We start from the raw sequence: 26,738 nt of genomic DNA on the forward strand, positions 1-26,738 counted from the left end.
TCTTAGCTAATTATAGGCCAAACTCCAACCTTCCTGTTTGATCTACTGCAGAATATTTTTAGGTTATCTGCTATAAAAAGCCAGGCCAGGAAAATCTGCTTCATGTTTGTCTGTTTTATCCTCAGTTACTTTGACACAAAGAGATCTGCTCACACCTCTGAAGTCTCACAGTGCCAGCTTTGGTTAAGTGCATGGAGAGTTGACAGTGAGGTTGTGATTGCAGAGGAATAGTCAAATAATTTGAATGCACAAGCTTTAGAGGGTTCTTTCAACAGTATAATGATCTTAACTGTAATATTTGTATGATTTATATTATTATTCATTATAATATTTCTGAACTGAGCTGAATCAGGTTAGAGGTCAGTGCTGACACGCAGGCCTGCTCAGTTGTTTTCACGTTTAAAGACACACGTGTATACACTTTGAACCAAACTTTATTGACAACATGTTTACGGCAAAGACCCCTCCTCTGTCCTCACTGCGCAGGCGCTAACCCTGTCAGAGTATGTCGTGCACGCGCACGTCGGTGCTCGGACGTGATCCGGATCGGACCCGGACCTGGCTGCGCGTTCACGAGCTGGTACAGAGACGCGCACGCTGTTAGGATGGAGAGGAAGAGGAGGAGCGTGAAGTGACGGAGCGCAGGGTGTTTGTGTTTGTTTACAGAAGAAGAGGAGGAAGAGGTGAAGCTGCTCCTCAGAAGAGTTTTGCTCCTGAAACAGCACGAGGAGAGGAGGAGGAGGAGCAGAAGAGTCCCAAACTTCTGACTCCGTTAACTTCCTGCGCGCTCCACGGTCGGGCCGTGCTACAGCGCATGCGCCCTGAAGTTTTCACCCCATCGGAACACAATGGACCGATTGTGACGTCACCGGTTGCTTATCCGGATCTGAACCAGTGACGGCGGCGGGAGCGCGCCTCGGCTCAGCGCGTGACCGTGAGTGTTTACTGAGAAGTAAACTTTACGTAACTTTTTTTTTAAATCCAAACATGTTTTACAAATAAAACGTTTGGCAATGAAGACAGAAACACAAACAGGAGCAACAAACGTGTTGTTAAATGTCTAAACACATTTTTAAAGAAACAACATGATAAAGTGATGTTTTCCTTCCCGCAAGCAGCTTTAGTAGCTTTGGGATTCGTAGAGTCTTTAATGGAGACCCAGGTGGTGATCAGATGTCAGCTCCTGTCTCCACCCGAGTGTCCAGAACATGTGGCTGCAGGTCTGGTGATACAATACAGATCCATCAGTCCATCATTGACCTGTGGCTCAGGGTGCTCTGGTGCTACAGGACACCTTTACGTTCGAACATGGTGTTCGTTATGGACACACTGTGGTTTCCACAGGGTTCAGATCCAGGAGGCCGTTCCTCCTAATCACACCCCTCCAGGTCTCGCTGTGGTTGTCCATATGAGTGTTGACGTCTCCAGGCAGGACAAAAGAGTCCCCAGGTGGGGAACCCTCCAGCACCCCACCTGGGAACTCAAAGAAAGCTAGGTACTCAGAACCATTGTTCCGCGAATAAGTGCAGACGACAGTCACACTTAGTCAGGCTGCTTCCCACCAGGGAAGTGACATTTCATGTCCCAGTTACTAGTCTTGGTAGCCGGGAATCGGTCCACCAGGGCTGCCTGACACACATTGCACTCGACCCCTACGATGCCTCCTGCGGGTGGTGGGCCTCTTTTTCCCTTTTTTGGCTGAGCCTGTCCCGGCCCTAATGGACTAAGGCCCGGCCATCAGACTCTCGCACTCGGGCATCCTCGCAGGTCTGGCTCCAGGATGGGGCCCCGGTAACTTTATCCCAGGCAGGGTCACCATTAAAGTTCTTTTTTAAGTTATCATCCCTGCAGAACCGTCTGCAACGTGAGATACTCGTATACTGAGATCTCCAGTAACTAGTATCATCTGAAATACAATCAGATTCTGACAACGACACAAAATCAGAATTAAACTGCTCAGCAAAAACAAATATGGCTTTACGTTATGAATTAATGCGTAACCTCCTAGTAAAAATGTAAGTGAAACACAGGAAGTAGAATCAAAATAAAACAGGTGGGTGCTGGTCTCACTGTTTATTACATACAACCAAAAATAAATAAATAAAACTTTGTTTACAAAAGCTAATGTTAATGTTTTAATACAGTTTTATTAAAGCTCAATAAAGTTTTGTTGAAGCGGTGTTTCAGGCTTTGAGGGTCAGTTAGCTGATATCAAAGTGACCAAAAGTCTGTGGACACACCTTCATTTTCAGAAACCAACATCATCATTATCATGTGGTCCACCTTAACTCAGCTGACCAATCACAGCACAGCTCTGAGAACTCTGAGTGCCTCACCTGACCTGGAGAGTGAAGGGTTAAAGCCCTGCAGAACCTAAAAAAACACAGACACAGACATACAGACACACACATACACACACACACAGTCATGTTGTGCAATAGTCTGAAGCAACAGAGCTGAGCAGGGTGGAGTGAACAGGAAGTAGAGAAGAAGCAGAGCGGGATCTGCAGGGCGGTGCACTCTTCTGGACAGACAGACAGACTGCATGAGGGGTGAGACACGTTACTGCTTTAACTCGGACCTCTGACTCCACACACTGTGTTGGTTTTTGTGCTCTATGGGGACCTGGGTGTGTACATGCTTCTCTGAGGACTTAGAGTGTATTGTGTGTGTTAGTTTTTGTGCTTTATGTGGACGTACCAGAGGTCTGTGCATCTGACGACTTAGTCCACTGATGTAGACTACCTGTGTTTATTGTGAGGCTACGTCCCCATGTTTGGACACAAACAGCAGTGAATGTCAGTTTCTTCTTAACTCAGGAGGCGTACCTGTCAGGTGTCCTCACACTGGACTGTGGTTAAAGCTGAACTTTGACCCCTAAGCTCCTCCTCTGTAGATCAGAAATCCATGTTTATTCCTTATTGTGTTTAATTTTTTAAGCTTGTGTCTCTGAAATGTCCCCATAAACCACATTAACTGGTGTACTCTGTGCTGTGTGTCAGTGAGCCTGTGGAGTGTGTGTGTGAGAATGAGTGGTGGTAAAAAGAGGAGTGGCTTTCAGATCACCAGCGTGACTTCAGAGGTGAACCAGAGTCCAGCAGACCAATTGTCTCCTAGCGCTGTCCTGCCCATCATCCAATCAGAGGTCTCTCTGCAGTCCCCCGTTTGCAGCCCTCAGGGAAGCTCCTCCCAGCCAACCACACCCTCTCTGAAGAGGAAGTACATCTCCCTCGATGGCGGGCAGGGGGCGGGGTCTTCCTCCAGGTTCAGGGTGGTGAGACTAGTGGGCGGAGCCGGCAGCGGAGGCCGGGGTGAATCGTATCGTCGCGGGCGATGGACGTGCACAGAGTTCACAGAGCGGCAGGAAGGCCCGGGGTTCAGGCGGGTAATGGACAGCATGAGACACGCCCACTCCTTGGAGTCCCTGGAGATGATTGGCCGGGAAAGCGAGAGGGGTGGAGTCTATTCTCAGGACAACACCCATATGCTGGCTCAGCACGTGCTGCACAGCGGCCCGCCTTCACCCACACACCAGACGCCAACTAATGTCCGGCTGCTCGACCACAAGGAGTCACGCCTTGTGGTCGAGCAGGGCTTAGGCTCCACCCCTCCACCACCTTCACCCCGCCCACGCTTTGCCCCAACTCCTCTGCGGCTGGATGTGGACGCCTCAGGACGGGTAAATACACACACAGACACTCGTTTTCATACCTCAGTGAGGACATCAATCTGACATATTATTTTTGCTAGCCTCTTACCCTAACCCTCAGAAATGAATGCCTAACCCGGACTAGCCCAGACCTAATCTGGACTAACCCGGGCCTGACCAGAACCTAATTTAACTCAGTTATAGTTATACAGCACAAAAGCACAACCACAGTGGGCTTTATGTTCAAATGTAAAGCCAATCATACAGAGAAAACCCACCAATCAGCAGCCATATCCCTGCTCCTTTGTGAAGTCCGGCATTTGGTTCCCACAAAGACATTTAGACAAGTATACGCGCACACACACGTGTCCTACTGCCTGAATCAGGTGTGATCTCTGCACAGGTGGAGGCTGTTAGCTGCACGCCTGCTCGTTTGCGACGTAGCTGAGTTAGCAGCACCTGTTCTGCTCTGCAGTTTCACCCCTGACACACTAGGGGGCAGTGCAGTGCAGCTGCTAACAGCTGTAAGTGTGTAGGAGGCGGGATAGGGCGTCAGGTGCTTATGATGTCACAGCGGGGCTTCCAGCTGCAGCTGATCGAGCTGATTGTTGATCAGGTCATTGGAATAATAAAAACATGTACGTGCAGCAGTGACATCAGAGCAACATGTGACATCATCATGACATCAGACACTGAGGAAACCCGCCGGGATATAAAATGAATCGTTAATGTTAGAACATTGTTCGTTGTTTTTACTACAGTCACTCACACCTGTGTGTCTCACCTGTCAGTCTGTCCTCAGGCTGTCTCACTCTCAGCCTGGCTCCCCCCCTGCTGGACTGTACCAACCCCCTCTGACCCCTGCTCAGACGCCTTCAGGCTTCAGCCTGGACCGCACCATGTTCGACCTGCCGGGGGACGCCAGGTGAGTGTGTTTAACAGGTGTTTCTGATGTCACTGCTCAGTGGGAGGAGACATGATGCTTCTCAGGGGTCAGCTGATCAGTTTTCAGTGTTTGGTTTGTTTGTGATTGATCAGGTTGATTGATTGACTGATAAACCCGGACTTTCACAATAAAAGTCCATCCTGTTTGAACTCCGTGCGTTTAGTTTGAGGTCTGAAACGCTCCATCATAATGTCTGTGGGTGCTTTCCGTTTTCGTGAGGTTACTCGCTGACAGACATGACCTGTGATCTGTGTAGAGGGCACAGCTGTTCCAAACCCTAAGGAAGGAGCCTCAGTGCTTCCTTTATTGCTTCCTTTAGGGGAGGAGACACTGGAGCATCCTTTATGAGAGGGGAGGAGAGAACGCCAAATGGTAAACGGGCTGGTTTGTATATTGAGCTGCAGAAACGCACAGACCAGCTGGATGCGATCTTAGCTTGGTCATTCTCCACCACCGTAGGGGGCGTGTCCCATTTTGACCTTTCAGATAGTGCCAGTGGGTGTGGCTTGAACCAAGTTGAACCAAGCTGTACATAAAACTTTGCTCCCGTTCATGTCGGAAATCCCGTGAGATGCTGTGTTTTCTGACCACAGTCCTGTGATGTTTGTACCTCAGTGAAACCTCGCGCTGCTGCTGCTGTCCGCGTTTTTAACTCCTCCACTGCTGAGAAGTTTTCAACAGTTTTTAGCCAGAACTGTAAAATCCCGGAGTTTTTATGCAGACAGACTGAGGAGCTCATGATTTTATTCCACCTGTCGGACTGCTTTGGACACAACCCGTGTGTTTTCTTTGACACCATAAACTCTGTTCTTGGTGCAGCACAGAGCGACTGTATGGAGCTCCACTGCAGCCTGTGAGACGCTCTCCTCGACCAGGGCTCAGACCTCTCCTTCTGCTCCTGGCCCTGAACCTGTGCTCAGTTTGATCAGTGATCCTTTGTTGTACTACAGTCTGTAGGATTCAGGTTTACTCCAGAGCAGCTGGGATGATGGAGATGTTTGACCTCAGACACGGTGGAAGTCTGACCCCAAATACTAAACACACTGTCCAGACAGGAAGCACGTCTTTGGACTTTCAATCAAAAGCTTCTGAAGTTTAACCTCCAGGAGGATAAACCCTGAATCGGGTCTAATGAAAGCTCACACAGATCACGCTGCACAGTAACCGCCCACATAGCTGCTGAGTGTCAGCTGACTGCGGGCCAAAACAGACCTGCTGTGTGTGTGTGTGTGTGTGTGTGTGTGTGTGTGTGCGCTGTATCACTGTGAGCCATGACTTTGTCTCAGAGGGCCCGGAAACCAACCACAGAAGTGTCAGCGATCAATATCAGTGATCAGAAGTTAATTACTGATCAATACCAGTGAATGATTGCTGATTAGTTCCAGTAAAGAGCAGGCAGTTTGTTGTTTCCATGGTCCCTCCGTCTGAATCAATGGACCTCTGTCTGCGAGTGGGCGGGAGAAGAATGCTGCTGCTGCCTTGCCATTGGCTGAGACCGTGAGTGGGCAGGAGCTGGCAGGCAGCAGCCAATCAGAGAGCAGAGATGTGTGGGAGTGACAGAGAACATGAAGATCTGAAGTCTGGACGCACCTTAGTCTGAAGACAACATCTGGACACAGCTGCTGACATTCACACACCTGTGAGCATACAAAGAGGCAGCCAATCAGGGGCCACCTGGGAAGGCGGAGTCAGAGGTATTGACTATGGATGGCGAGGAGGCAGAACCTTAAGCTGATTGGAGTTTGCTCCAATGGTGTGCTGTGATTGGTTGGTGCTCGGTGGTGAAGTTCTCACTGGATGTTTCCTGTTGTGCTGTGCTGTGATTGGACTGTAAAATATGTAGCTGAGTTCTGATTGGCTGGTGTTTTTGTGGGCCTCCATCAGCTAAAGATGTTTGTAGGTGAGAAGAAGAAAACCTCTCAAACACGTCCTCAGCGCCGTCTCCCTTCGACTCCGCCCCTTCCTCCCAGGACTCTGCAGCTTGTTGCTAAGCAACTGGAGCCTCCAGTTGTCTTGCGGGATCATACAAAGGTCAAAGGTCATGGCTCAGTTGTCAGGGAGTCCTGGCCGAGTACCAGGACATCGATCCAAGAACTCAAACCACGGGTGAGTCAGAGGTCCCTGACCCCTCCCTCCAGAGCTCAACCTGTCACAGAGGCCCGCCACCGATCCACCAATCAACCACAGCCATCCCAGCGACCCCAGAATCCTCTGCGGCACACTGCCCCGCATCCTCATTGGTCAGTTCCTGCCAGGGCGTCACCCACCGGGCAGGGTTCGGAGGCCACCATGATGGCTCTGCTGCTGTTCTGCCACAGGTAACCACGGTAACCCGGGCGGGGCTCAGATTCACCTGCACAATAATAAATATGTGATAGTACCAGGGCACCGTCGTAATGGAGATTTATCATTTCAGTGGGTTTGTTCATGGTTAGATAAAGTAATAACAGGTGAGAAGAACATCTGTGCAGCTGTGGATAAAGGTGCTGATTACGGTCATTCACCGGTCTCAGAGTCACCTATCAGAGAGTCACCTGCCTGTCTATCACCTGTCTGTCTATCACCTGCCTGTCTCACCTGACTGTCTCTCTGTGTCTTGCAGTAGTTCCAGTAACAGTTTGATCGCCATCGACAACAAAATTGAGCAGGCCATGGTGAGTCCTGTTTCTACTTTTCTACTCTTCTATCAGTCGTCGATCTATAAAGCTTTGTATCTGTCATGGAGACCATCAAGCTGTCTGTTCTTTTTCTAGTTGTGTATTTACTCTTTGCAGTGAGAGATAGTTTGTCTGTGACTCTGTGCCTGTGTAGATATTTCAGTTCTGTACTTCTTTGATTTCACCTTGATATAAACGAGGATAACCTGACTCCTGAGGTTAAGGATCTATTCTGTGAGAGGCTCCTGACTGAGAGACAGTCAGCAGTGGTTAAACAACAGCTGTAAAGGTTTCTGAGCCAGCTCTGATGATTACAGGTGGTCCTCCGTCAGGTCGGTCCTGGCTCAGTTTATCCTCAGTCTGAGGTTGAAGCAGTTTGTATCTGATCCCATTCAAAGTGTGCATGTAGAGCTGTGTTCAGATGTGTCCCTGCTGCTGACGACCATAAATGTGACACCGTTCTGTACAAACGTCTCTCAGTGAGACATTAGAGCAGAGTTCTCCTCTATGCTGATGATGCTGTTAGTCACACAATGCTCCCTCTGTAGGACGGGCTTTATGATTGGCTGGTTTATTAATGCACATCATGTATGTCTGTGTGTGTAGGACCTGGTGAAGAGTCACCTGATGCTGGCGGTGAGGGAGGAGGTGGAGCTTCTGAGAGAACAAATCAGAGAGCTGCAGGAGAGGAACCGGCAACTGGAGAGAGAGAACCACACGCTGAGGGCGCTGACCCACAGCATGCACACGCACTAACCCACTCACTAACACACACACACACACACACGTGCAGTCATGTCGGGGTTAACAGGACGGCGTTCCAGCTCCTGCGTTTTCTGATCAGCTGATGCTTCAGAGACACTCGCTGTGCCCTCCTGCTCGTCCTCCTTCATGTACCTGTGGTACTGTTGTACTGCAGTATTTGTGGTACTGTGCACTGATGAAAGGTGTGTGTGTGTGTGTGTGTGTCCAAGTACTTACAGTATCTGACAAAAGTGAGCACACCCTGACATTTCTGTAAATATTGTGTCAGATCTTTTCATGTAGATATGACACTTTGATACAGTCAGTGTGCAGCTTGTATAACAGTGTAAATTTGCTGTCACCTCAAAATAAATCAACTCACAGCCATTAATGTCTAAACCACTGGCAACAAAAGAGAGGTGAAAATGTCCAAACTGTGCCCAAAGGGTCAGTATTATGTTTGGCCACCATTATTTTCCAACACTGCCTCAACTCTGTTGGTCATGGAGTTCACTGGAGCTCCACAAAGTGCCACTGAATCCTCTCCCACTCCTCCACGATGACATCATGGAGCTGGTGGATGTTAGGCTATGTTCACACTGCAGGTGAAAGTGCATCAAATCCGATTTTTTTGACCCTATGCGACCCATATCCGATCTTGGTATGACAGTGTGAACAGCACAAATCCGATATTACTGAATCCGATACATATCCGATGTTTTAGAAAGCGACTGCTGTTTCAACGGTCATGTCACATTAAATCCGTCTTTTACGTCACTGACACGAGACAGACGCCGATTATCAGTGCCGGAGAAGACATCGTGAACGCTTCCTGGCCATCCTGTGTAGATGTTAGTGAAACTGTTTGGAAGACAACGTTGGAGAAACGTGAACATTTTATTTGTACTGTATAATCTGCAGATTCTGACAGAAATCTGCAACTATCCTTTGAAGCACCGCTCCTCTAAAACAGCAATAAGAATAATTATTAGGTTATCTACATTATTATGTAAATAATAAAATAACTTAAAGCAAAAATTGGGGAAACGTAAAGTCCGAAGTCTTTATATTAAGGGTCATCAGTCAAACAATATTGTTTGCTCTGGGTCTAAACAGAGCGTGTTGTGTGTGACGTCTTCTTTTGTGCATGCGGGCCGCTTTGAGGGTTCACACTAGAGCGCGTTTGCTGTTGCATTTTATTTGTAGTGTGAACAAGCAGACAAAAAATCGGATTTGATCAAAAAATCGGAATTGAGCATTAAGACCTGCAGTGTGAACGTAGCCTTAGAGACCTTGCACTCCTCCACCTTCCATTTGAGGATGCCCCACAGATGCTCGGTAGGGTTTAAGCCTGGAAACATGGTTGGCACTGGTCTGAGCACTGACAGGCTGACCCTCCACACCTCCAACCTCTGCAGCAATGCTGGCAGCACTCATACATCTGTTTTCAAAGACAACCTCTGGATATGACACTGAGCACGTGCACTCAGCTTCTTTTGTCGACCATGGCGAGGTTTGCTCTGAGTGGAACCTGTCCTGTTAAACTGCTGGATGGTCTCGGCCACTGTGCTGCAGCTCAGTTCAGAGTGTTGGCGAGTCACATGACACCAGGGAGGGAAAATGGCTAATTGGGCATAGTTTGGACATTTTCATCTATGGGTGTACTTACTTTTGTTTCCCAGTGATTCAGTCAGTAATGGCTGTGTGTGGAGTTATTTAGAGGTGACAACAAATGTACACTGTTGCACAAGCTGATTACTTTACATTGTATCAAAGTGTCAGATCTACATTGTTTTCCCGTGAAAAGATGTAAAAAAATATCTACAAAAATGTGAGGGTGGGCTCACTTCTGTGAGATACTGTGTGTGTGTGTGCGAGTGTGTAGGTGTGGAGGACAGTGATGATGATGGGTGGTGTCAGCAGGTCAGCTCCAGGCAGCAGAGGCTTTGTCAGAAACCGATGGACGAGTCAGAGTTGATGGTTTGAAACTCCTCCTTCTTTGAGAGCCCCTCCCACTGCCCCGAGGAGGTTTCTTCCTGTTTAAAGGGAGTTTTTCCTCCCCACTGTCCCGCCGTATGAAGCACTCGGAGGCGACTGTTGTGATTTGTGCTGCAAAGTAATCGTCCAAGGTGTCCCAATGATGTGTTTCAGTGTGGCTGCTGAGGAAGAGGAGTTGCTTCATCAATTTGAACTGTAGCTCAGGATCAGCAGACTCGGTCCTCACCATGGATACAGGCAGCAGCCATGACAGCTGACGCTGCAGTGTGACAGATCCGGGAGAGCAGGTCAGGCTGGACCCACTGTGGCCCCTGTGTTCACACACACAAACACACACACACACGCAGCCTGTAACACAGTAACCCTGAACGTGCCTTACTGGCCTCACCTGACGGTGTGGGCGTGGCCTAACGGTCGCACCTGGGACTGTTTGTATTAGCCGTCCAGATGCAAATGCTGATGCTGAAGAGTAGAGTCTAATAAATTAATAAAGCCTTACAGACTGATGTTTGTGTGGTCCCTCTGTGTTTGCTGTCTCTCTGTGGGGGTCTGACGTCACACACAGTGCATGCTGGGATACTGGGTCAGGCTGACAGATGGAGAGAAAACAGCAAAATCAGAGAAAGGAGAATATCTAATCCTTAATCCCAGCGAGCCCCGCCCCCTGCACACACACACACACACAGAATCCTGGAAACAAACACAGGATTAGGATTAACTGATGATCTTTAAATCGGTCAAAATTTGAATGGACTTTGGTTCACAGCTTGCTCTGCTCCTCTAAAGCTGACCTTTGACCTGCAGCTCAGCAGTCAGCTCCTCCTCCCTGTGAGGCTGCTGGCCCTTTAAGAGAGGAAGGGCACAGGATGAGCCCCCCCCCCACACACACACACATACACACACACACACCCTCCTCCTCCTCAGCCGCACATTGTTCTGTGGCTCCGGGAGAAGCCACTTCCTCCTCCTGCTGCTGCTGCTGCTGCTCAGCCCGCTGCGAACGGACTGACAGACAGACAGTTTCAGTGCCTCAGACGGAGGGACGGCGTCTGTCTGTGTGTCCGACGGGATCAGCTGAGGGGGGCGGACACGTGAGCACAGACCAAGACTCGCAGACAGACGAACAGACTGGACGAATGGACTGACAGGATGCGGCACCGCTGGACCCTCGGGCTCGCCCCCAGGTAGGAACAAAGACTCTCCTCCTTTTTTCATGGATGCTCCCACTCCTGTTGTCATGGTAACCATTTCCTAGTCTGAGGTCACGGAGAGGAGGAGGGCTGATTTGTTACATCAGCCGGCGCTTCCTGTTTTTACCTGTGTGATGTCATCAGTCAGTGGGATGTCTGTGGGTCACATGACTGTAGAGCTTTTGTTTGTTTAAACTGCAGCTGAGATTTTCAAAATAAACAAACAGTATAATCAGCTTCCTGCTGACACAAGCCTCGTGATCGATGAAGGTCCACACTTACATAATAAAGCATTCTGACTCTGAACTTTATTTATTTAGTCTGAGAAACAAAACTCCATTTACAACTTTTAATCTTTTTAGAACTTTATTGTGAAAATTCCTCAAACCTGTTTGTAAAATATATTAAAAAAATGTTTATTTTATCCTGAAATCAGGTCATTTTGTTTGACATGTTTGTGCTGATTGTTAGGACATCACCGTGAAACAACAACAGCAGAGTTCTTGTTCAGATTGTGAAAAACTGTTTACACCTCTCTGAGGTTCTCTGCCAGATTATTGTGAGGTTGGGGTGGATGCATCTCTCTGTGAGGTTCTCTGGGGTTCCCTCTGTATCTCTTTATGTGTGGTTCTGTCAGAAATGTTCTCCTGTCCGTTAGATCAGAGTCTGGGACGTGTGTTTGGACCTCCTCAGGTCTTTGTTGGTTGTTCAGAATCTTTGGCTGGTTTGTTTTTATCCTCAGTGATGCTTTGACCTCTGACCTCTCGGCGCTTCATTCATCGTCATGTTTCTGCCCATGGTGACCTACGGGATTCAAACCAGCAGCCCTGGTTCACAGGACACTTCCTCTCAGTCTGGCTGGCCTCAAACAGCTGATCAGCTCCTCCATCTTCTCCTCTGCAGGAGTCTGTAACACAGTAACAGTGTGAGCGCCTCACAGCAGGAGCTGACCTCTGACCTCTGATCGCCTCATCATGCTCTGAGACTCTGAGAGAAATAACTGCTGTTGCGTTAAAGCAGCCGGTCAACAGGAAAACAACCCCAGGAAGTCTGCTTCCTCACACACACACGCACCCCTGCTTTGTCCTGACTGTGTGTGTGTGTGTGTGTGTGTGTGCGTGTGTGTGTGTGTGTCCTATTTCCTTTGTTTGACAGCCTGGTTGGAAAAACAACAACAACAGTACATGAGGATATCTGTGACGGTTCTCAGTCACCCAGGATGACTCTTAAGTTAAATCATGGTTTTAGCTGCACACTTGCATGAAGAGGCGGGGCCGGCAGCATCTGACCAATCTAAAAGGAGCGTTTCATAGATCACATGACTCTTCTTTCACTACTCCACAGATGTATCAGATACCGATTAAAGACATGTAATCTAACAGAGAATGATCTGAGAGAGCACAAAGGGTTGATTCTGTTCATCTGGACATTTTCAGTGGGAGAAACGTTTCATCATCATCATCAGGTGACTTCTTCAGTCTCAGCTGACTGCAGGTTTCCTTTAAACAGGACGTTTGCACAATGACTGAAACCAGCACCACTGAAGGAACAATGGGCTGTGAGGTCAGTTTATGATCATTAATATGCAAACTGACCACTGATCAACAGCTATGAGTACCATTCACAGAGAGCTGATCAAAAGCTGACCTCACAGCGTTCGAGAATGTGCTTACGTGGATGACTGAGCATGATCAAGACATTTTAACAGGGTGCACCTTTAAGACAAACTTTCTGCATGATCAGCTCGGTCACCTACAACATCTCCAAGTTTCTGGCTTCGATCGTCAACCTGCTGCTGGGCAGCTCTGAACACCACATCCAGAACACCCTGGATTTTGTTGAGAAGGTGAGAGATGTCATTATGGAGGCAGATGAAACCATGGTCTCGTACGACGTTACATCTCTCTTCACTTGCATCCCAGTCACAGAAGCGTTGGAGGTAGTTCGTAAGAGATTACAGGATGACACCACTCTCAGCATGGACCAAGTGTGCTTGAGCTGTGTCTTCATTGCGTGTAAGAGTCTATCGTGTCTCTGTGTTTATGTCTCCATGTTTGTCTCTCGCTCCCTCGTCCCTTTGTGTCTTAGTCGTGTCACTGTTTCCTCACCTGTTTCCCCTGTTCCTCTCTTTGTGTCTCACCTTCGACTCTCTGTTTATCCATCTCCGTTGATGTGTCAAGCCTGTGTGTCTTAAGTCTGCCTCTCAGTGTTTCCTGTTTTATTTTGACTGTCTTGCGTCCCACGTTCGGTGTTGTGGTTTTTGCCTCCCCGTCTCATTTAGTCTAATTTGTTCCAGCTGTTTTTCCGTGTGTTTCTTCCTTTGTCATCCTCTCCTGTGTGTATACATTGTGTTATTTTCCACTGATTCCTCGTCAGTGCATCTGCAAATCTCCAGCGGTCCCTCCTTTTGTTTCTCGATAAATTCCAGTCTTCCAGGTTTTCCAATTATTTCTGTTTAAGTTTCCCCAGTCTAGGTTGTCATGGTTGTTTATTGTGGTTTATGCTTGCTTTTAGCCATAATAAACGTCTTGCTTTTGGTTAAACCCAGCCTCCTCTCCTAAATCGCCTCGTTGTCTGCTTCACTGATAAACTATTTCCCTGTTTTTAGCGAACATCAGATCACCTGTGCTCATATAACACACATTAGCCCTTCCACTTTACCTGTGGACCAATACAAACGCTCCGTCAGTGAAGCTGCTCTGTTCAGCATCTATTCACTTCAGCTGAGAATCATGTGACCCAGCAGCTGTAGCACCTGTTTTTTCCCAGGTGTTCTCATATGGGCGTGGCCCGTCATGTGACACTTTCATTATGATGTATGTAACATGTTACCATAGAAACTCATACTGATATTTAGGAGCCCTCACAGAGGATGATATTTCTTATAATCGCAGCTGTTCATAGACAAACTCATCCTCTGAATATCGTTACGGCTCGTAACAGGACGAGGAGGACACAACACCTGCTCACTCTCTGATAAACCTCCTATTATCAAAGAAGACAACACCCAAACAAAGTACGAAGGCTGGGTAGCAAAGGAGAGGGGGCGGGGCTAAAGAGGAGGCCACACACCTTCACAGGTGTTGTGTCCAAGATGTGATCAAAATTAGTCTCACTTTCTTGTTTTATCAAGTCTAGTTTCAGGTTACGTGACTCCGCCCACAGGTACGGGCCTCACCCATTCAAACAGTTGCATCTGTTCCAGAGTGACCTCTGACCCCTGCAGCTCTCCCTCTTTTCACAGGTAGCCCAGCACTGAGGTGAGGTGTGACTGTTGGTTACCATGGTGCCCAGGCCATCGTCAGGGGAACTATGGGGGCTCCACCTGATGCCCCCCCGGATCCTGGTGGACTGCTGCCTGCCTAACGGTACACCCACGGGTGGATGTAAGCTTGGGTGTAGCTCTGTGACGTCATGATGTCGGACAACGGGTGCCATCATGACGTCACAGCTTTGTTTTTAAGACTGAAAACAAGCTTCACTCGTACAGGCTTACCTTCGCCCTCTTTCAGCTCACCTTTAATATTTGTGTTTCTGTTGTATTTCTGTGGCGTTTCCATGGCATTTTCATGGTGTTTCCATGACGTTCTTCAGGTATGATGGTTAGCCTGGAGTGTCTGAGGGAAACTCCTCTCATCAGTATCAAGCAGCAGCTCTTCTCCGAGGCCAGGAAGTACCCCCTATACCACCTGCTGCAGGTAAACACTCTTAACTTTGACCCCACCCCCTCCTTCTATCTCACGTCCAACTATAAATTCTGGTCTCCGATTGGCCAGGAGGAGTCGTGCTACATCTTTGTGGGCGTGACCCAGGAGGCTGAGAGGGAGGAGTTTTACGATGAGACGAGGCGGCTGTGCGACCTGCGCCTGTTCCACCCCATCCTTAAGGTCATCGAGCCACTCGGCAACCGTGAGGAGAAAATCCTGAACCGTGAGATCGGTAAGGGAGCGCCCCATCACATGTAATCACACTATGACCTCATAGTCACGTCATCAACCCTTTAGACTCCTCCCCCCACAGGTTTCGCCATCGGGATGCCGGTCTGCGAGTTTGAGATGATGAAGGACCCGGAGGTCCAGGACTTCCGCCGTTCCATACTGAGCGTGTGCAGAGAGGCCATGGAGGAACGGGAAGGAGGGGGGGCCCACAGCCAGGCGCTCTACGTTTACCCCCCCAACGTGGAGTCCAGTCCCCAGCTACCCCAGCACATTTATAGCAAGCTGGACAAAGGTACTCCTAAACTTGCTGGGCCAAGAACCACCCTATACCTGTCTCACTCTGCTGTATGAGGTGCTGTAAGGGACATTATTACTGAAACACTCTCACACACACGACTGAAAAACCAAGGCATGTCAGCTGAACAGGAAGCCGTTTCAGTTGAACAGGAAGTTGTTTCTTGACAAGGAAACTGAAGGAAAAAGTGGTAGATTTCAAACAAACCACTACACAGATGTCTACTCAGCAACCTGCCTAAGTGAAGCAGCTGCATTACTTAACAATATATAAGCCTCAGCATAAGTCAAAATTTAGAATAGCAGACGGGCATTATCCTGGTTAACTTTTTTGGCATATGTGCTTTTTGTCTTTTTCAGCAAAGAAAAAAATATCTTAAAATCATTAATAAAACCAGGGAGAGAAGGCTTAGCGTTCCTCCATTTAGCACAATGGATATGATATTTACTCAAAAGTATGATGATGTTAATAATGTCTGAGACGCCCAATGCTGGATGATCCATATAAAAAATTATGATGTAATTCAAATAGTGGCACATCATTAATATTTAGGGAAATCAATTTTTTAAGTTGGACCAAATGCATTGTGTGATAGGGTATAGAAAAAAAGATGTTGTAGGGTTTCATTTTCATCAGTACAAAAAGAACACTGATCCACCTCAAAGCCAAATCTCTTTTTTAGAAATTCTGCCACAGGATTAATTTTGTTTATTACTCTAAGTGTGTTTCTTTAACTTTAGGTAGAATAGACTATTTCATACATTTTGAGTATGTTTTATCCAGTGTATATGAAATAACTAAATTAGAACCATGTAATGTAACCATTCTGTTGTAACTATGAAATATTTTGTCTTTGAAGAAACTACTAATAAATTTATTATTGCATTTTTATCAAACAGCTGACATTGCCCTAGCAATAAATTTGGGAGCACTGATGAGAAATTATTGTATATCATAACATTTTTAATCAAATGAAGCAGAGGCAGTGGGACCAGTTCACAAAATGTGTTATATTCTCTTTGAGAACAGTTTAGACAATATTTTTCTGAAAGGTCTGTGTAACTTAGAATGACACCGTTATCATCCAACAAATCTGTTATGAATATAATCTTTTTGTTTAAACCAGTCGCTCTTGAAAATTGATTTTTGATTAAGTGTTATTACCCTATGATTCCATAAGGTTTAATCATGGGGAGAAGTTGTGGGTAAATCTCATTTTCCCAAAAAAGTCTGTTTTGGAAAGTTCGATATCTTTATCAGGATTTTATTTACCTCAGAATCACATTTCAAAATAAAGTCTAATCCTCCTATTTTATTAAACAAGGATCATGGGATGTGGAGCTAAGTAGAGTCTGGCTGTGACAGACAAGATTTTAACCGTTTAATTCTAAGGGTGCAACCATAAATTCAAATTCTGGAGGTTTGATATTTTATTGTATTCCTTCACAAGCTGAGATCTTTCAATGTAATGGGTTTTATTCCTCCACAAAAATTGGAAAATAACTGTGTTAATGTTTTTAGAGGAGATACTATATATAAAGAGTGACAAGGATAAATCAATCTGGAGATGCCTTCAGCTTTAGATGGGATGTTTCTGCCAAAAATAGCGAGGTCTCTGATTAACCAGTGGCTAAGTGATTTCTTCATCTCCATGATACAGTTAGAAATATTGGTGTCTTCTCTGCTAACTGGGTTTTTTAGATATTATCAGCCCTATATATTTAACTTTAGGTTCAACTCTAACCAAAGCTATTGAGGAGTCAGAGCTTGTATGAATCGGGAGAAGTTCACATTTTTTGATACTGAGAGATAAACGAGAAGCTTTAGAGAAAATTTAGTTTTCTCTACCACGTATTTCACTTTAATAAAAATAGATGTATCATCTGCGAATTGACTTATTTTGAAGTCTTTATTAAAAATTGATTGTCGTTAGAATGTTTGATTAATAGTGTTAACAACTGAGTTGCCAATATAAAAAGCTTAGGGGAAACAGGACATACTTGCCGAATTCCCTGTTACACCTAGCAGTACTGGTTTTACTTTATTGTATTTATCCGAGACACCTTAGTAGTGTGTGTGAGAGCGTTTCAGTAACAATGTCCCTTACGGCACCTCATACTCCTGTGCCTGTCTACCTGTCACACACCTGTCTCATTGGGCCCAGAACCTGCTTACCTGGGTCTCTTCCTGTTTCACTCTCTATACCTGTCTGACTTCCTGTACCCGTCTGTGCAGGGCGCCTGATTGTGACCATCTGGGTGATCGTGTCTCCATCAAACTCCAAACAGAAGTACACCTTGAAGGTAAACCTGGACACTGAGCTGGTTCCTGAAACAATCAGAACAGGAGGTGAGGTAGTCACCAGGTGTGTGTGTGTGTGTGTGTGTGTGTGTGTGTGTGTGTGTGTGTGTGTGTGTATGTGCAGGTTAGTCATGACAGTTTACCTGAGCAGCTGATCGCCGAGTCCATCAGGAAGAAAAGCCGATCGATGCACCTTTCACCTCAGCAGCTCCGCCTCTGCGTTCAGGAGTACCAGGGCCAGTACATCCTTAAGGTACGCCTGTCTGTCTGTGTCCACCTGTCTGCCCCCACACCTGTCGACTCACCCGTCTCCCTCCCTGTGTGCCTCTCAGGTGTGTGGCTGCGATGAGTACCTGCTGGAGAAGTTTCCTCTCAGTCAGTATAAGGTAACAGCTGATCCTGTGGCTGTCACTGCACCTGTCACAGTTTGTCCTACACCTGCCTGCTGTCCATAGTTCACATTAATGTCACGTACAGGACAGGTGAGACTGTCCAGCATGAGCTTGTTGAGATTTTTCTGAGTGTCAGGTTAGAATGAATCCAAACACAGAGGGCGGAGCTGATTTGGAGGGGTGCGCTGTAACCAATCATCAGGGACATACCTGCTGAAGCCTCAGCACTCTCTGCTGGCTCTCTGATCCACGTCTGATTAAAGTGTCATCCAGGATTAGGTGATCTTCAGTTCCTCACCTGTGTGTCTGCAGTACATCCGCTCCTGCATCATCGTGGGACGTCTTCCTCACCTGATGCTCGTGTCCAAAGACAGCCTCTACTCTCAGCTTCCCGCCTCAGGCTTCGTCACGCCTTCCTACAGGTATGGCAGCCGCAGGTATCACCCCTGCAGGTATCACAGGACACAGGACAGGAGGTGACTTGAGCTGTGTGTGTTTCAGCCGTCGGACTCCTCAGCCGTCTCCCTGTCCAGGAGGAGGCGACGGTTCTCCTCCTCGCTCCTTGTGGGCCTTCAACACTCTGCTGAGAGCTCGGCTACTCTGCGCCACGTACGTGAACGTGAACATCAGAGACATCGATAAGGTGAGTCGGTACTCGCTGCCTGGACCTGCTTCATCACATGTGGGGTCTAACACAGGTGTTAAGATTATCATGCATCAGCCCTGACTCCAGTAATTATCACCTGCTTTGAGAAGCTTTAATGTTCAAAGAAGGACTCACAGGGTCGTAGCAGGAGGAGACCCAGGACTCTGCAGAGGTTCGCAGCTGGAGAGAGAGGACTGGATGTTTGGGTGGATGGTTGGATCAGCCCCACCCTTGCATGTGATATGAATCTAAAACATCAGATAGGATTTTCTTGTGTGTGTATAGATCTATGTGAGGACAGGGATCTATCACGGAGGAGAGCCGCTCTGTGACAACGTCAACACCCAGAGAGTGCCCTGCTCCAACCCCAGGTACGACACATCCAAACACACACCTTAAAACATCTGCCCCCCTGCTGTCGGTCCTTTTACCTGGCTGTCTGTTACCTTCACCTGTCTGTCTTCAGGTGGAATGAGTGGCTGACCTATGACATCTACCTGGCTGACCTCCCTCGTTCAGCCAGACTCTGCCTGTCTATCTGCTCTGTGAAGGGAAGGAAAGGAGCTAAGGAGGTAGGAAAGAAAGGAGTACAGGTGATCTGTGTAGTAAGACTGCCTGGCTGAACCTGTCTCAGGTTGTTTCTCAGGACTCAAGTACGCAAGTCCGTACTCGTCCCACTCGTACCTCTGAAGTTCCCACGGGAATCTGGAGTTCCTGAGAACTGGAGGACGCGGCGCGATCGTTCTGATGTTGGAACGGACGTGTACTTGATGACATCATCACCACCCTTTAACTTAACTGTGCATATGTGCACATATGAAATTGCACATGATATAAAAAACTGCAAAATTGGCAAAATTCCCTTTTACATATCATCTGCTTCATAGATGTGAACAGCTAAAAACTACACATGTATGCACAGCTCTGCTTATTCAATAGAAACAAACAGGTTAGAAAGCTTTTATTTTATTTTAGTAGATACTTAAACCTGCAACAGACAGCTGCTGGGGTTTGGAGGAGAACTGAACTAATACTTCAAATATAATCAGGTCATTGTTGGAGCAGCCTTCAGGATCTCCTCGTATCAACATGCTGCTTTTGTTTCCTCCTGGATTTAATTATTCTTATTGTTAAATTTAACTCAGAGTCAGCTGTTTAAATAAGAACAGCACATTTTACATCAGGTGAAATGACCATCGATGCATGCTTGATAAAAGGGGAGGAGCCAGGACTGATCCTTTGTCTCACCTGTCTCACAGGAGCACTGCCCTCTGGCCTGGGGGAATGTAAACCTGTTCGACTACAAGGACATCCTGGTCTGTGGTAAGGTGGCTCTCAGCCTGTGGCCTGTTCCTCATGGCCTAGAGGACCTGCTCAACCCCATTGGAGTCGCGGGTTCAAATCCCAACAAGGTACCCAACCAGTTCTCTCAGACAGTAGAAATGTGTCTGATCCTGAAGTGAGTATTTAATGATGGTGTTGTGGTCTGCAGGAGACCCCGTGTGTGGAGCTGGAGTTCTCCTGGTTCAATCAGATCGTTGTTTTTCCTGACGAGCAGCAGATTGAAGAGCACGCCAACTGGACCATCAGCAGAGAGCTGGGCTACAACTACTGCCACGGCCTGGTAACTACAACATTAAAAACTCCTCTCTGCCCCCTGAGGTTTGGTGTGTTTGTGAAATTCTCCAGACCACGTCCTCTACAGAGGTCATCTATCTATCTATCGATAGTGGTTTCCTGTGTGCTTGCCTTCCATTAACAGTGCTCTTCTTCAGGGTCTTCATCAAAGTGAACACAGTTGCTTTCCAGCTGTTTTGCCTTTGGCTTCTTTTTGCCTCTTTGGGAATTGTGGTGTAATCTTTATAGGTTTCATCTCGACCGAAGAGCAGCAGCAGTCCTGAATGTCCCTGTGCAGTTTGTGTTTCCGATGTTGTTGTGTGTTTTAGTTTGTCAGTGCTTACCTGTGACTCAGGTCCAAATACAGAAGACTCAGCGATTGCCTCAGACGACCCGTCTCTCACCCGTCTCTAACCTCTCCCTCAGAGCAGCCGTTTGGCCTGTGACAGCAGTGTTTCATCAGGCGATGCTGAGCAGCTTTGCTCTCTCTGCTCCAAAGATCCGCTGTACGAGCTCTCGGAGCAGGAGAAGGACTTCCTCTGGAGACACAGGTGAGAATGAATGTAACGGAGTGAACACCCTGCAGGTGTATTTTTGGAGGCATGTCCTCTGAACGGTGTAACGTTCTGAACCCACAGTTAAACATCTGATCCAGGTATATTTGAACAGGTTTTAAATAGTCCCAGATTTACCTAACATGATCTTTGACACAGAAACTTTCTGGACCTTTCTGTCTGTCTGATTTTAGATGTCTGCCAGCTTCACGTGACTCTCTCTGTTTGTGCATGTTCCTGTCCACCTGCCTTGTCTACCTGTCTCTCCCATTTGTCTACCTGTGTCTCTACCTGTCTGTATCTCTGCAGACATTACTGTGTAAACATCCCAGAGTCTCTCCCTAAGCTGCTTCTTTCTGTCAAATGGAACTCCAGAGACGAAGTTTCTCAGGTACCGAACGTCCCATCACAGTCAGGGAAAAATGCTTCAAGCCCTCACTTTGACTCACCTGTCTCTCTGTCACCTGTCCCCTCCCTCAGATGTACTGTCTGTTGAAGGAGTGGCCTCTGATGGAGCCCGAGTCGGCTCTCGAGTTGTTGGACTGTAACTTTCCTGACCCGATGGTCCGAGAGTTTGCGCTGCGCTGCCTCGTGCAGGGCCTGACGGATGACAAGCTGTCGCAGTACCTGTTGCAACTTGTACAGGTGCGTCTGGTAATGGTAAATGGTCTGCACACCTGCTGCTGTGTGCCTCACACAGATTCCTCTGCAGCACACTGTAGACACACCTGGACTCCTCACCTGTCTGTGTACTGCCTCACATACATACACTTATCTTTCGTCTTTTGTCTCATGGTCTTTTCTGCAGGTGTTGAAGTATGAGATGTACCTGGACAATCCTTTGGCCCGTTTCCTGATAAAGAAAGCTCTGACCAATCAGAGGATAGGGCACTTCTTCTTCTGGCACCTGAAGTGAGTGCAAATGTCCTGGTGTTTACCTGAGGGATCTAACCCGTCTGTTTGGCCATTTTTAATCTAACAGGAAGTGTTCTCACAGGTCAGAGATGCACAACAAGACGGTTTTCCCGACGCTTCGGTCTGCTGCTGGAAGCTTTCTGCAGAGCCTGCGGGATGTACCTGAAACACCTGAACAGACAGGTGAGCCTGACACACCTGGTCTTCTGAGTCTAGTTCAGCATGAGCTCCTCATCTAGTTTTCTTAACCTAAGATCATCACCACACAACAAAAGTGGCTCTTAATCCAGGATTTATCAGTCTACCTGTGAGTTCACAGGAACCAGGAAGCCTTGGAAGACCAATCAGAAGCATGGACACATATACTCACAGGAAGTATCCTGGGAAAATATTAGGAGGTTAAACACAGAATAGAGTGTGAAAATAACACAGAGGAGCAGAGTGAAACAGCAGTGTCAGTGATTAACGAAGCTTCTCTCACCTGGTCGTTGTAAAACTGAGCTACTAACACGTGTGTGTGTGTGTGTGTGTGTGTGTGTGTGTGTGTGTGTGTGTGTGTGTGTGTGTGTGTGTGTGCAGGTAGAGGCCATGGATAAACTGGTGAATCTGACTGACACACTGAAGCAGGAGAAGAAGGACGAGACTCAGAAAGTATGAAAACAAACAAAGCAACTTAAATCTGGCCTGTGATTGGCTGACGCTGACGTGTGTTTCTGTACGATTGGTTGTCAGACTCAGATGAAGTTTCTGGTTGAGCACATGTCTCGTCCAGATTACATGGAAGCTCTGCAGGGATTCGTCTCTCCACTGAATCCAGTTCACCAGCTGGGAAATCTCAGGTAGGCGTAACTGGTTAAATAACTGCATAACTTCCTCCCTGACCGATCATTGCATGACCAGATCTTTTAGTGTGTGTAACTATGACTAAGATCAGTCTGGATATTTATACCTCTTGTAGTGAAATATGGGGTTTTCTGAATATAAAAGTGATTCATCTGCATATTGACTGACTTTAAGTGTTTTATTCTTTAAAGATCTTCCTGACTGCATCTGTGTGTTTTCAGGCTTGAAAAACAACAAAGTAAAACAGTGTTTTAAAAAGTGTTGTGTGCTTTTAGGCTGGAGGAGTGCAGGATCATGTCCTCGGCAAAGCGCCCGCTGTGGCTGAACTGGGAAAACCCTGACATCATGTCCGAGCTTCTCTTCACCAACAACGAGATCATCTTCAAGAACGGAGATGGTAACGAGTTTGACGCTAACTGTGTTACTGCTGTTCACAGCTGTGCCAGGGCACTGTGGGTAACGTAGTGTGTTCTGTTACAGACCTGCGTCAGGATATGCTAACGCTGCAGATTATTAAAATCATGGAGAACATCTGGCAGAACCAGGGTCTGGACCTGCGGTGAGAACCCGTGACATTAGCTGTGACATCACACCAACACCTGACTAACGGAGCGTGTGTTTGTGTATTAGCATGTTGCCCTATGGATGCCTCTCCATCGGTGACTGCGTGGGTCTGATCGAGGTCGTGAAGAACAGCTTCACCATCATGCAGATTCAGTGCAAGGGAGGCCTGAAGGGGGCGCTGCAGTTCAACTCCAACACGCTGCATCACTGGATCAAAGACAAGAACCGCGGCGAAGCGTGAGCTCACCCGTCTGAACACCTGTTTGCATGAACACCTGTCTGCCCTCTACTCACTTCCTGTCTGTCCCATAGGTACGATCGGGCCATCGACCTGTTCACGCGCTCGTGTGCGGTTTACTGCGTTGCCACGTTCATCCTGGGAATTGGAGACCGCCACAACTCCAACATTATGGTGAAAGAGAACGGACAGGTGAGCCTCTGACCCCACGCCCTGACAGCGCTTCCTGGGACTGCAGCCGCCTAACTCTTTGTCTGCCTCCTCCAGCTGTTCCACATTGACTTTGGTCACTTCCTGGATCACAAGAAGAAGAAGTTTGGCTACAAGAGGGAGCGCGTACCCTTTGTCCTTACTCAGGACTTCCTCATCGTCATTAGTAAAGGCATCCAGGAGTCCACCAAGACCAAGGAGTTCGAGAGGTGCCCTGTCCCTCCTCTTTGCACCTCCTGCTGTCTCCCTCTGAGCCCGCCTCACTCTCTGTCTACCTGTTTAGGTTCCAGGAGATGTGCTACAAAGCATACCTCGCCATCCGTCAGCACGCCAGCCTCTTCATCAATCTCTTCTCCCTTATGCTGGGTTGCGGGATGCCTGAACTGCAGAGCTTTGATGACATTGCCTACCTGAGAAAAACCCTGGCCCTGGGTAAGACTGGGGAGACGGACGGGCAGGAGACAGGTGGTATTATGATGCTGTAGATCAGCGGTCCCCAACCTTTTTTGCACCACGGACCGGTTTATGCCCGACAATATTTTCACGGACCGGCCTTTAAGGTGTCGCGGATAAATACAACAAAATATAACTAGTACCGGTACTGAAAAAAAAGAAGATTTATTCATAACACACGTGAAAAAACCCAGGAAAACCGAGTTAACAATAAAAAACGATAACAAAATAACGCTGAACCCTGAAAACCATAGATTTCACATCTGAGCCTCAACTCTCGCGGCCCGGTACCAAACGACTCACGGACCGGTACCGGTCCGAGGCCCGGGGGTTGGGGACCGCTGCTGTAGATGTCTAGAACTCCAACAATCCATGGTGGCAGCAGAGTGCCTGTTCTAAGCAACCATCTCCTGTCCTTCCTTAAATTCTAGTCCGTCACAGGGACTCAGTTCAGTACTTGGAACTGTCTGTAACCCATCTGTCTATAGCTGGTCTGTCTAAAAGTCTTTTCTATAACTGGTCTGTCTATAACTGGTCTGTCTAAAAGTCTTTTCTATAACTGGTCTGTCTATAACTGGTCTGTCTAAAAGTCTTTTCTATAACTGGTCTGTCTATAACTGGTCTGTCTAAAAGTCTTTTCTATAACTGGTCTGTCTATAACTGGTCTGTCTAAAAGTCTTTTCTATAACTGGTCTGTCTATAACTGGTCTGTCTAAAAGTCTTTTCTATAACTGGTCTGTCTATAACTGGTCTGTCTAAAAGTCTTTTCTATAACTCGTCTGTCTCTAACCCTGTCTGTAATTCAGAGAAGAGCCAGCAGGAGGCACTGGAGTACTTCACCAAGCAGATGAACGACGCTCACCACGGTGGCTGGAGCACGAAGATGGACTGGATCTTCCACACCATAAGACACATGCCCAATGAGCACTGACACACCCACTCACTCGCCCACACACCCACACTGGTGTGTTTGTTTACTGCACTACTGTGATGATTATGATACTAATGATGATGATGATGATGATGATGACAGACTCGTCATCTGATGTCATAGATTTTCTTTAAAAGTTTTTTGTCCTTGTGTCTTTTGGACGGTTGTCATAGAAACATGAATCTCAGGGTCAAAGGTCAGAGGGGTTTTGAAGATGCCAAAGGCAGGCTGGGAAAAAATGACGATGGTGATGATGAAGGTGACAGTGATGTCACATTAGTCTTCCAATCGGTGCTACTGTTAGCCTGTTAGCTGCTGTGCTTTTCAAAAAGAGTCAAACTTTATTGAGCGAAATTTTATTGACAAGCAGCTGTAACTTTATAAAATGTTATTTTTGAGTGATTTAACTTTATTGAAACCAGCAAAGTGAACACTGTGGTCACTGTGAGAGCAATAAAACTTCCAATAACCAATCAATATTTAGATTATGACAATCAGGAGTTCTGACCAGTAGGAAGGCAGAGCTGACCAGCTGTGGGCGGAGTCATTGTGATGATGCAGTCTAGAGACTGAAGTTACCTTCAGAGTTCATTGAAGTATCTTTTGGAGTATTTTGTTGATTTGAACCCACTTAAACAGATTTTTACAATCAGCATATCATCCTCGTTAATCAGGGATCAAAGTACTCGACAATCTGAACCAATCAGCTGCTGCCGTTAGCCCTTAGCTAGTCTACTTAGCATTGTTAGCTGTTGGCTCATGAGTCATGCTGAGATAGTTAGCATTAGCCTGTTAGCTATTAGATAGCTGAGTTGTTGCACTGGATAAAAGAACTGTGGGTAGGTTTAGTTACTATAGTGAAAACCCCATCCCTCTAATCTCATTGGCTGCCAGTTCCTAGGGCGGGGCTACATTCAAATAGTTTTATGTGAAGGTTTTTTCCTGTTCAGGTGAGAGATCAAAGCCCCGCCCCCTGCTGCATGCTAATCATTCATTGCTGACATCATCGACTGTGATGGTTACTATAGTGACTGATAACACACGGGGAGATGTGATGTGTTTGTTTCCATGTGATCAGTATTGATTGTTTTCTGATGTATTAATGATTTTTAAATGATTGGTTTCTTCATGTATTGATTTGTGATGTTATTGATTCTTCTTGACCCTCTGACATAGGAGAGCAGGTCACCTGAAGGGCGGAGCCTGATGTTATAACACCATGCCCAGGCGTTAAAGCACTTATTGATCAGTGTTATTATGGATTATTGTTGTTTCAAAATAAAAGTTTAACTGGTGTACTGTGTGTGTGTATGTGTGTGTGTGTGCTTTACTCACCTGAGACATGTTCAGTTCCTCTGACATCCAGCAGGTGCTGCTGTGACTCTTGAGTTCTAACTGCTCTTTTTTAAAAATGAAATAAATAAAACTAAAATAATAAGATATTTTCTCCATATTTCACATATTTCAAATAAATGCAAATAACTGTGGGTATTAATCAAGCCATGATATATGATATATTTTGACTATTTTTAGAGCAGGTTTGACAAAAACATTAAATATGGGGAAACAAAATTAAAAAAACAATAGAGGAAAAAATGCTGGAAGTAATTCTGAACCACCTGCATGCTCATCCTTTTTCTCAGAATTTAAACCAGTC

At 46.8% G+C, this 26,738-nt stretch overlaps 1 protein-coding gene and 1 pseudogene across 2 annotated transcripts; both read left to right on the plus strand.

Moving 5' to 3' along the window:
- Positions 1-571: 571 nt before the first annotated feature.
- On the plus strand, positions 572-9,033 carry LOC134623095 (TSC22 domain family protein 4-like). 2 transcript variants are annotated; one of them, XM_063468303.1, is made up of 5 exons: positions 572-934; positions 3,003-3,679; positions 4,441-4,574; positions 7,198-7,249; positions 7,859-9,033. In XM_063468303.1, the coding sequence occupies exons 2-5, from the start codon at positions 3,029-3,031 to the stop codon at positions 8,006-8,008; spliced, it is 987 nt and encodes a 328-aa protein (XP_063324373.1). In that variant the 5' UTR covers positions 572-934; positions 3,003-3,028; the 3' UTR covers positions 8,009-9,033. The 2 variants fall into 2 exon arrangements, with proteins under 2 accessions (XP_063324373.1, XP_063324374.1); XM_063468304.1 differs by having other exon boundaries at positions 7,201-7,249.
- A 1,937-nt stretch (positions 9,034-10,970) lies between these two features.
- LOC134623094 (phosphatidylinositol 4,5-bisphosphate 3-kinase catalytic subunit alpha isoform-like) lies at positions 10,971-26,384 on the plus strand (annotated as a pseudogene).
- Positions 26,385-26,738: the final 354 nt, after the last annotated feature.

This window comes from Pelmatolapia mariae, unplaced genomic scaffold, assembly GCF_036321145.2.
Source record: "Pelmatolapia mariae isolate MD_Pm_ZW unplaced genomic scaffold, Pm_UMD_F_2 NODE_ptg000393l+_length_29733_cov_1, whole genome shotgun sequence".
NCBI classification, from domain to species: Eukaryota; Metazoa; Chordata; class Actinopteri; order Cichliformes; family Cichlidae; genus Pelmatolapia; species Pelmatolapia mariae.

What these genes read in the sequence shown, in the direction of transcription:
- LOC134623095 (XM_063468303.1), top strand. Translation starts at nt 3,029, where the DNA reads ATGAGTGGTGGTAAAAAGAGGAGTGGCTTTCAGATCACCAGCGTGACT. An exon ending in GACCTGCCGGGGGACGCCAG is followed by an intron (nt 4,575 to 7,197) that starts GTGAGTGTGTTT and finishes TGTGTCTTGCAG; the next exon opens with TAGTTCCAGTAACAGTTTGA. An exon ending in ACAAAATTGAGCAGGCCATG is followed by an intron (nt 7,250 to 7,858) that starts GTGAGTCCTGTT and finishes CTGTGTGTGTAG; the next exon opens with GACCTGGTGAAGAGTCACCT.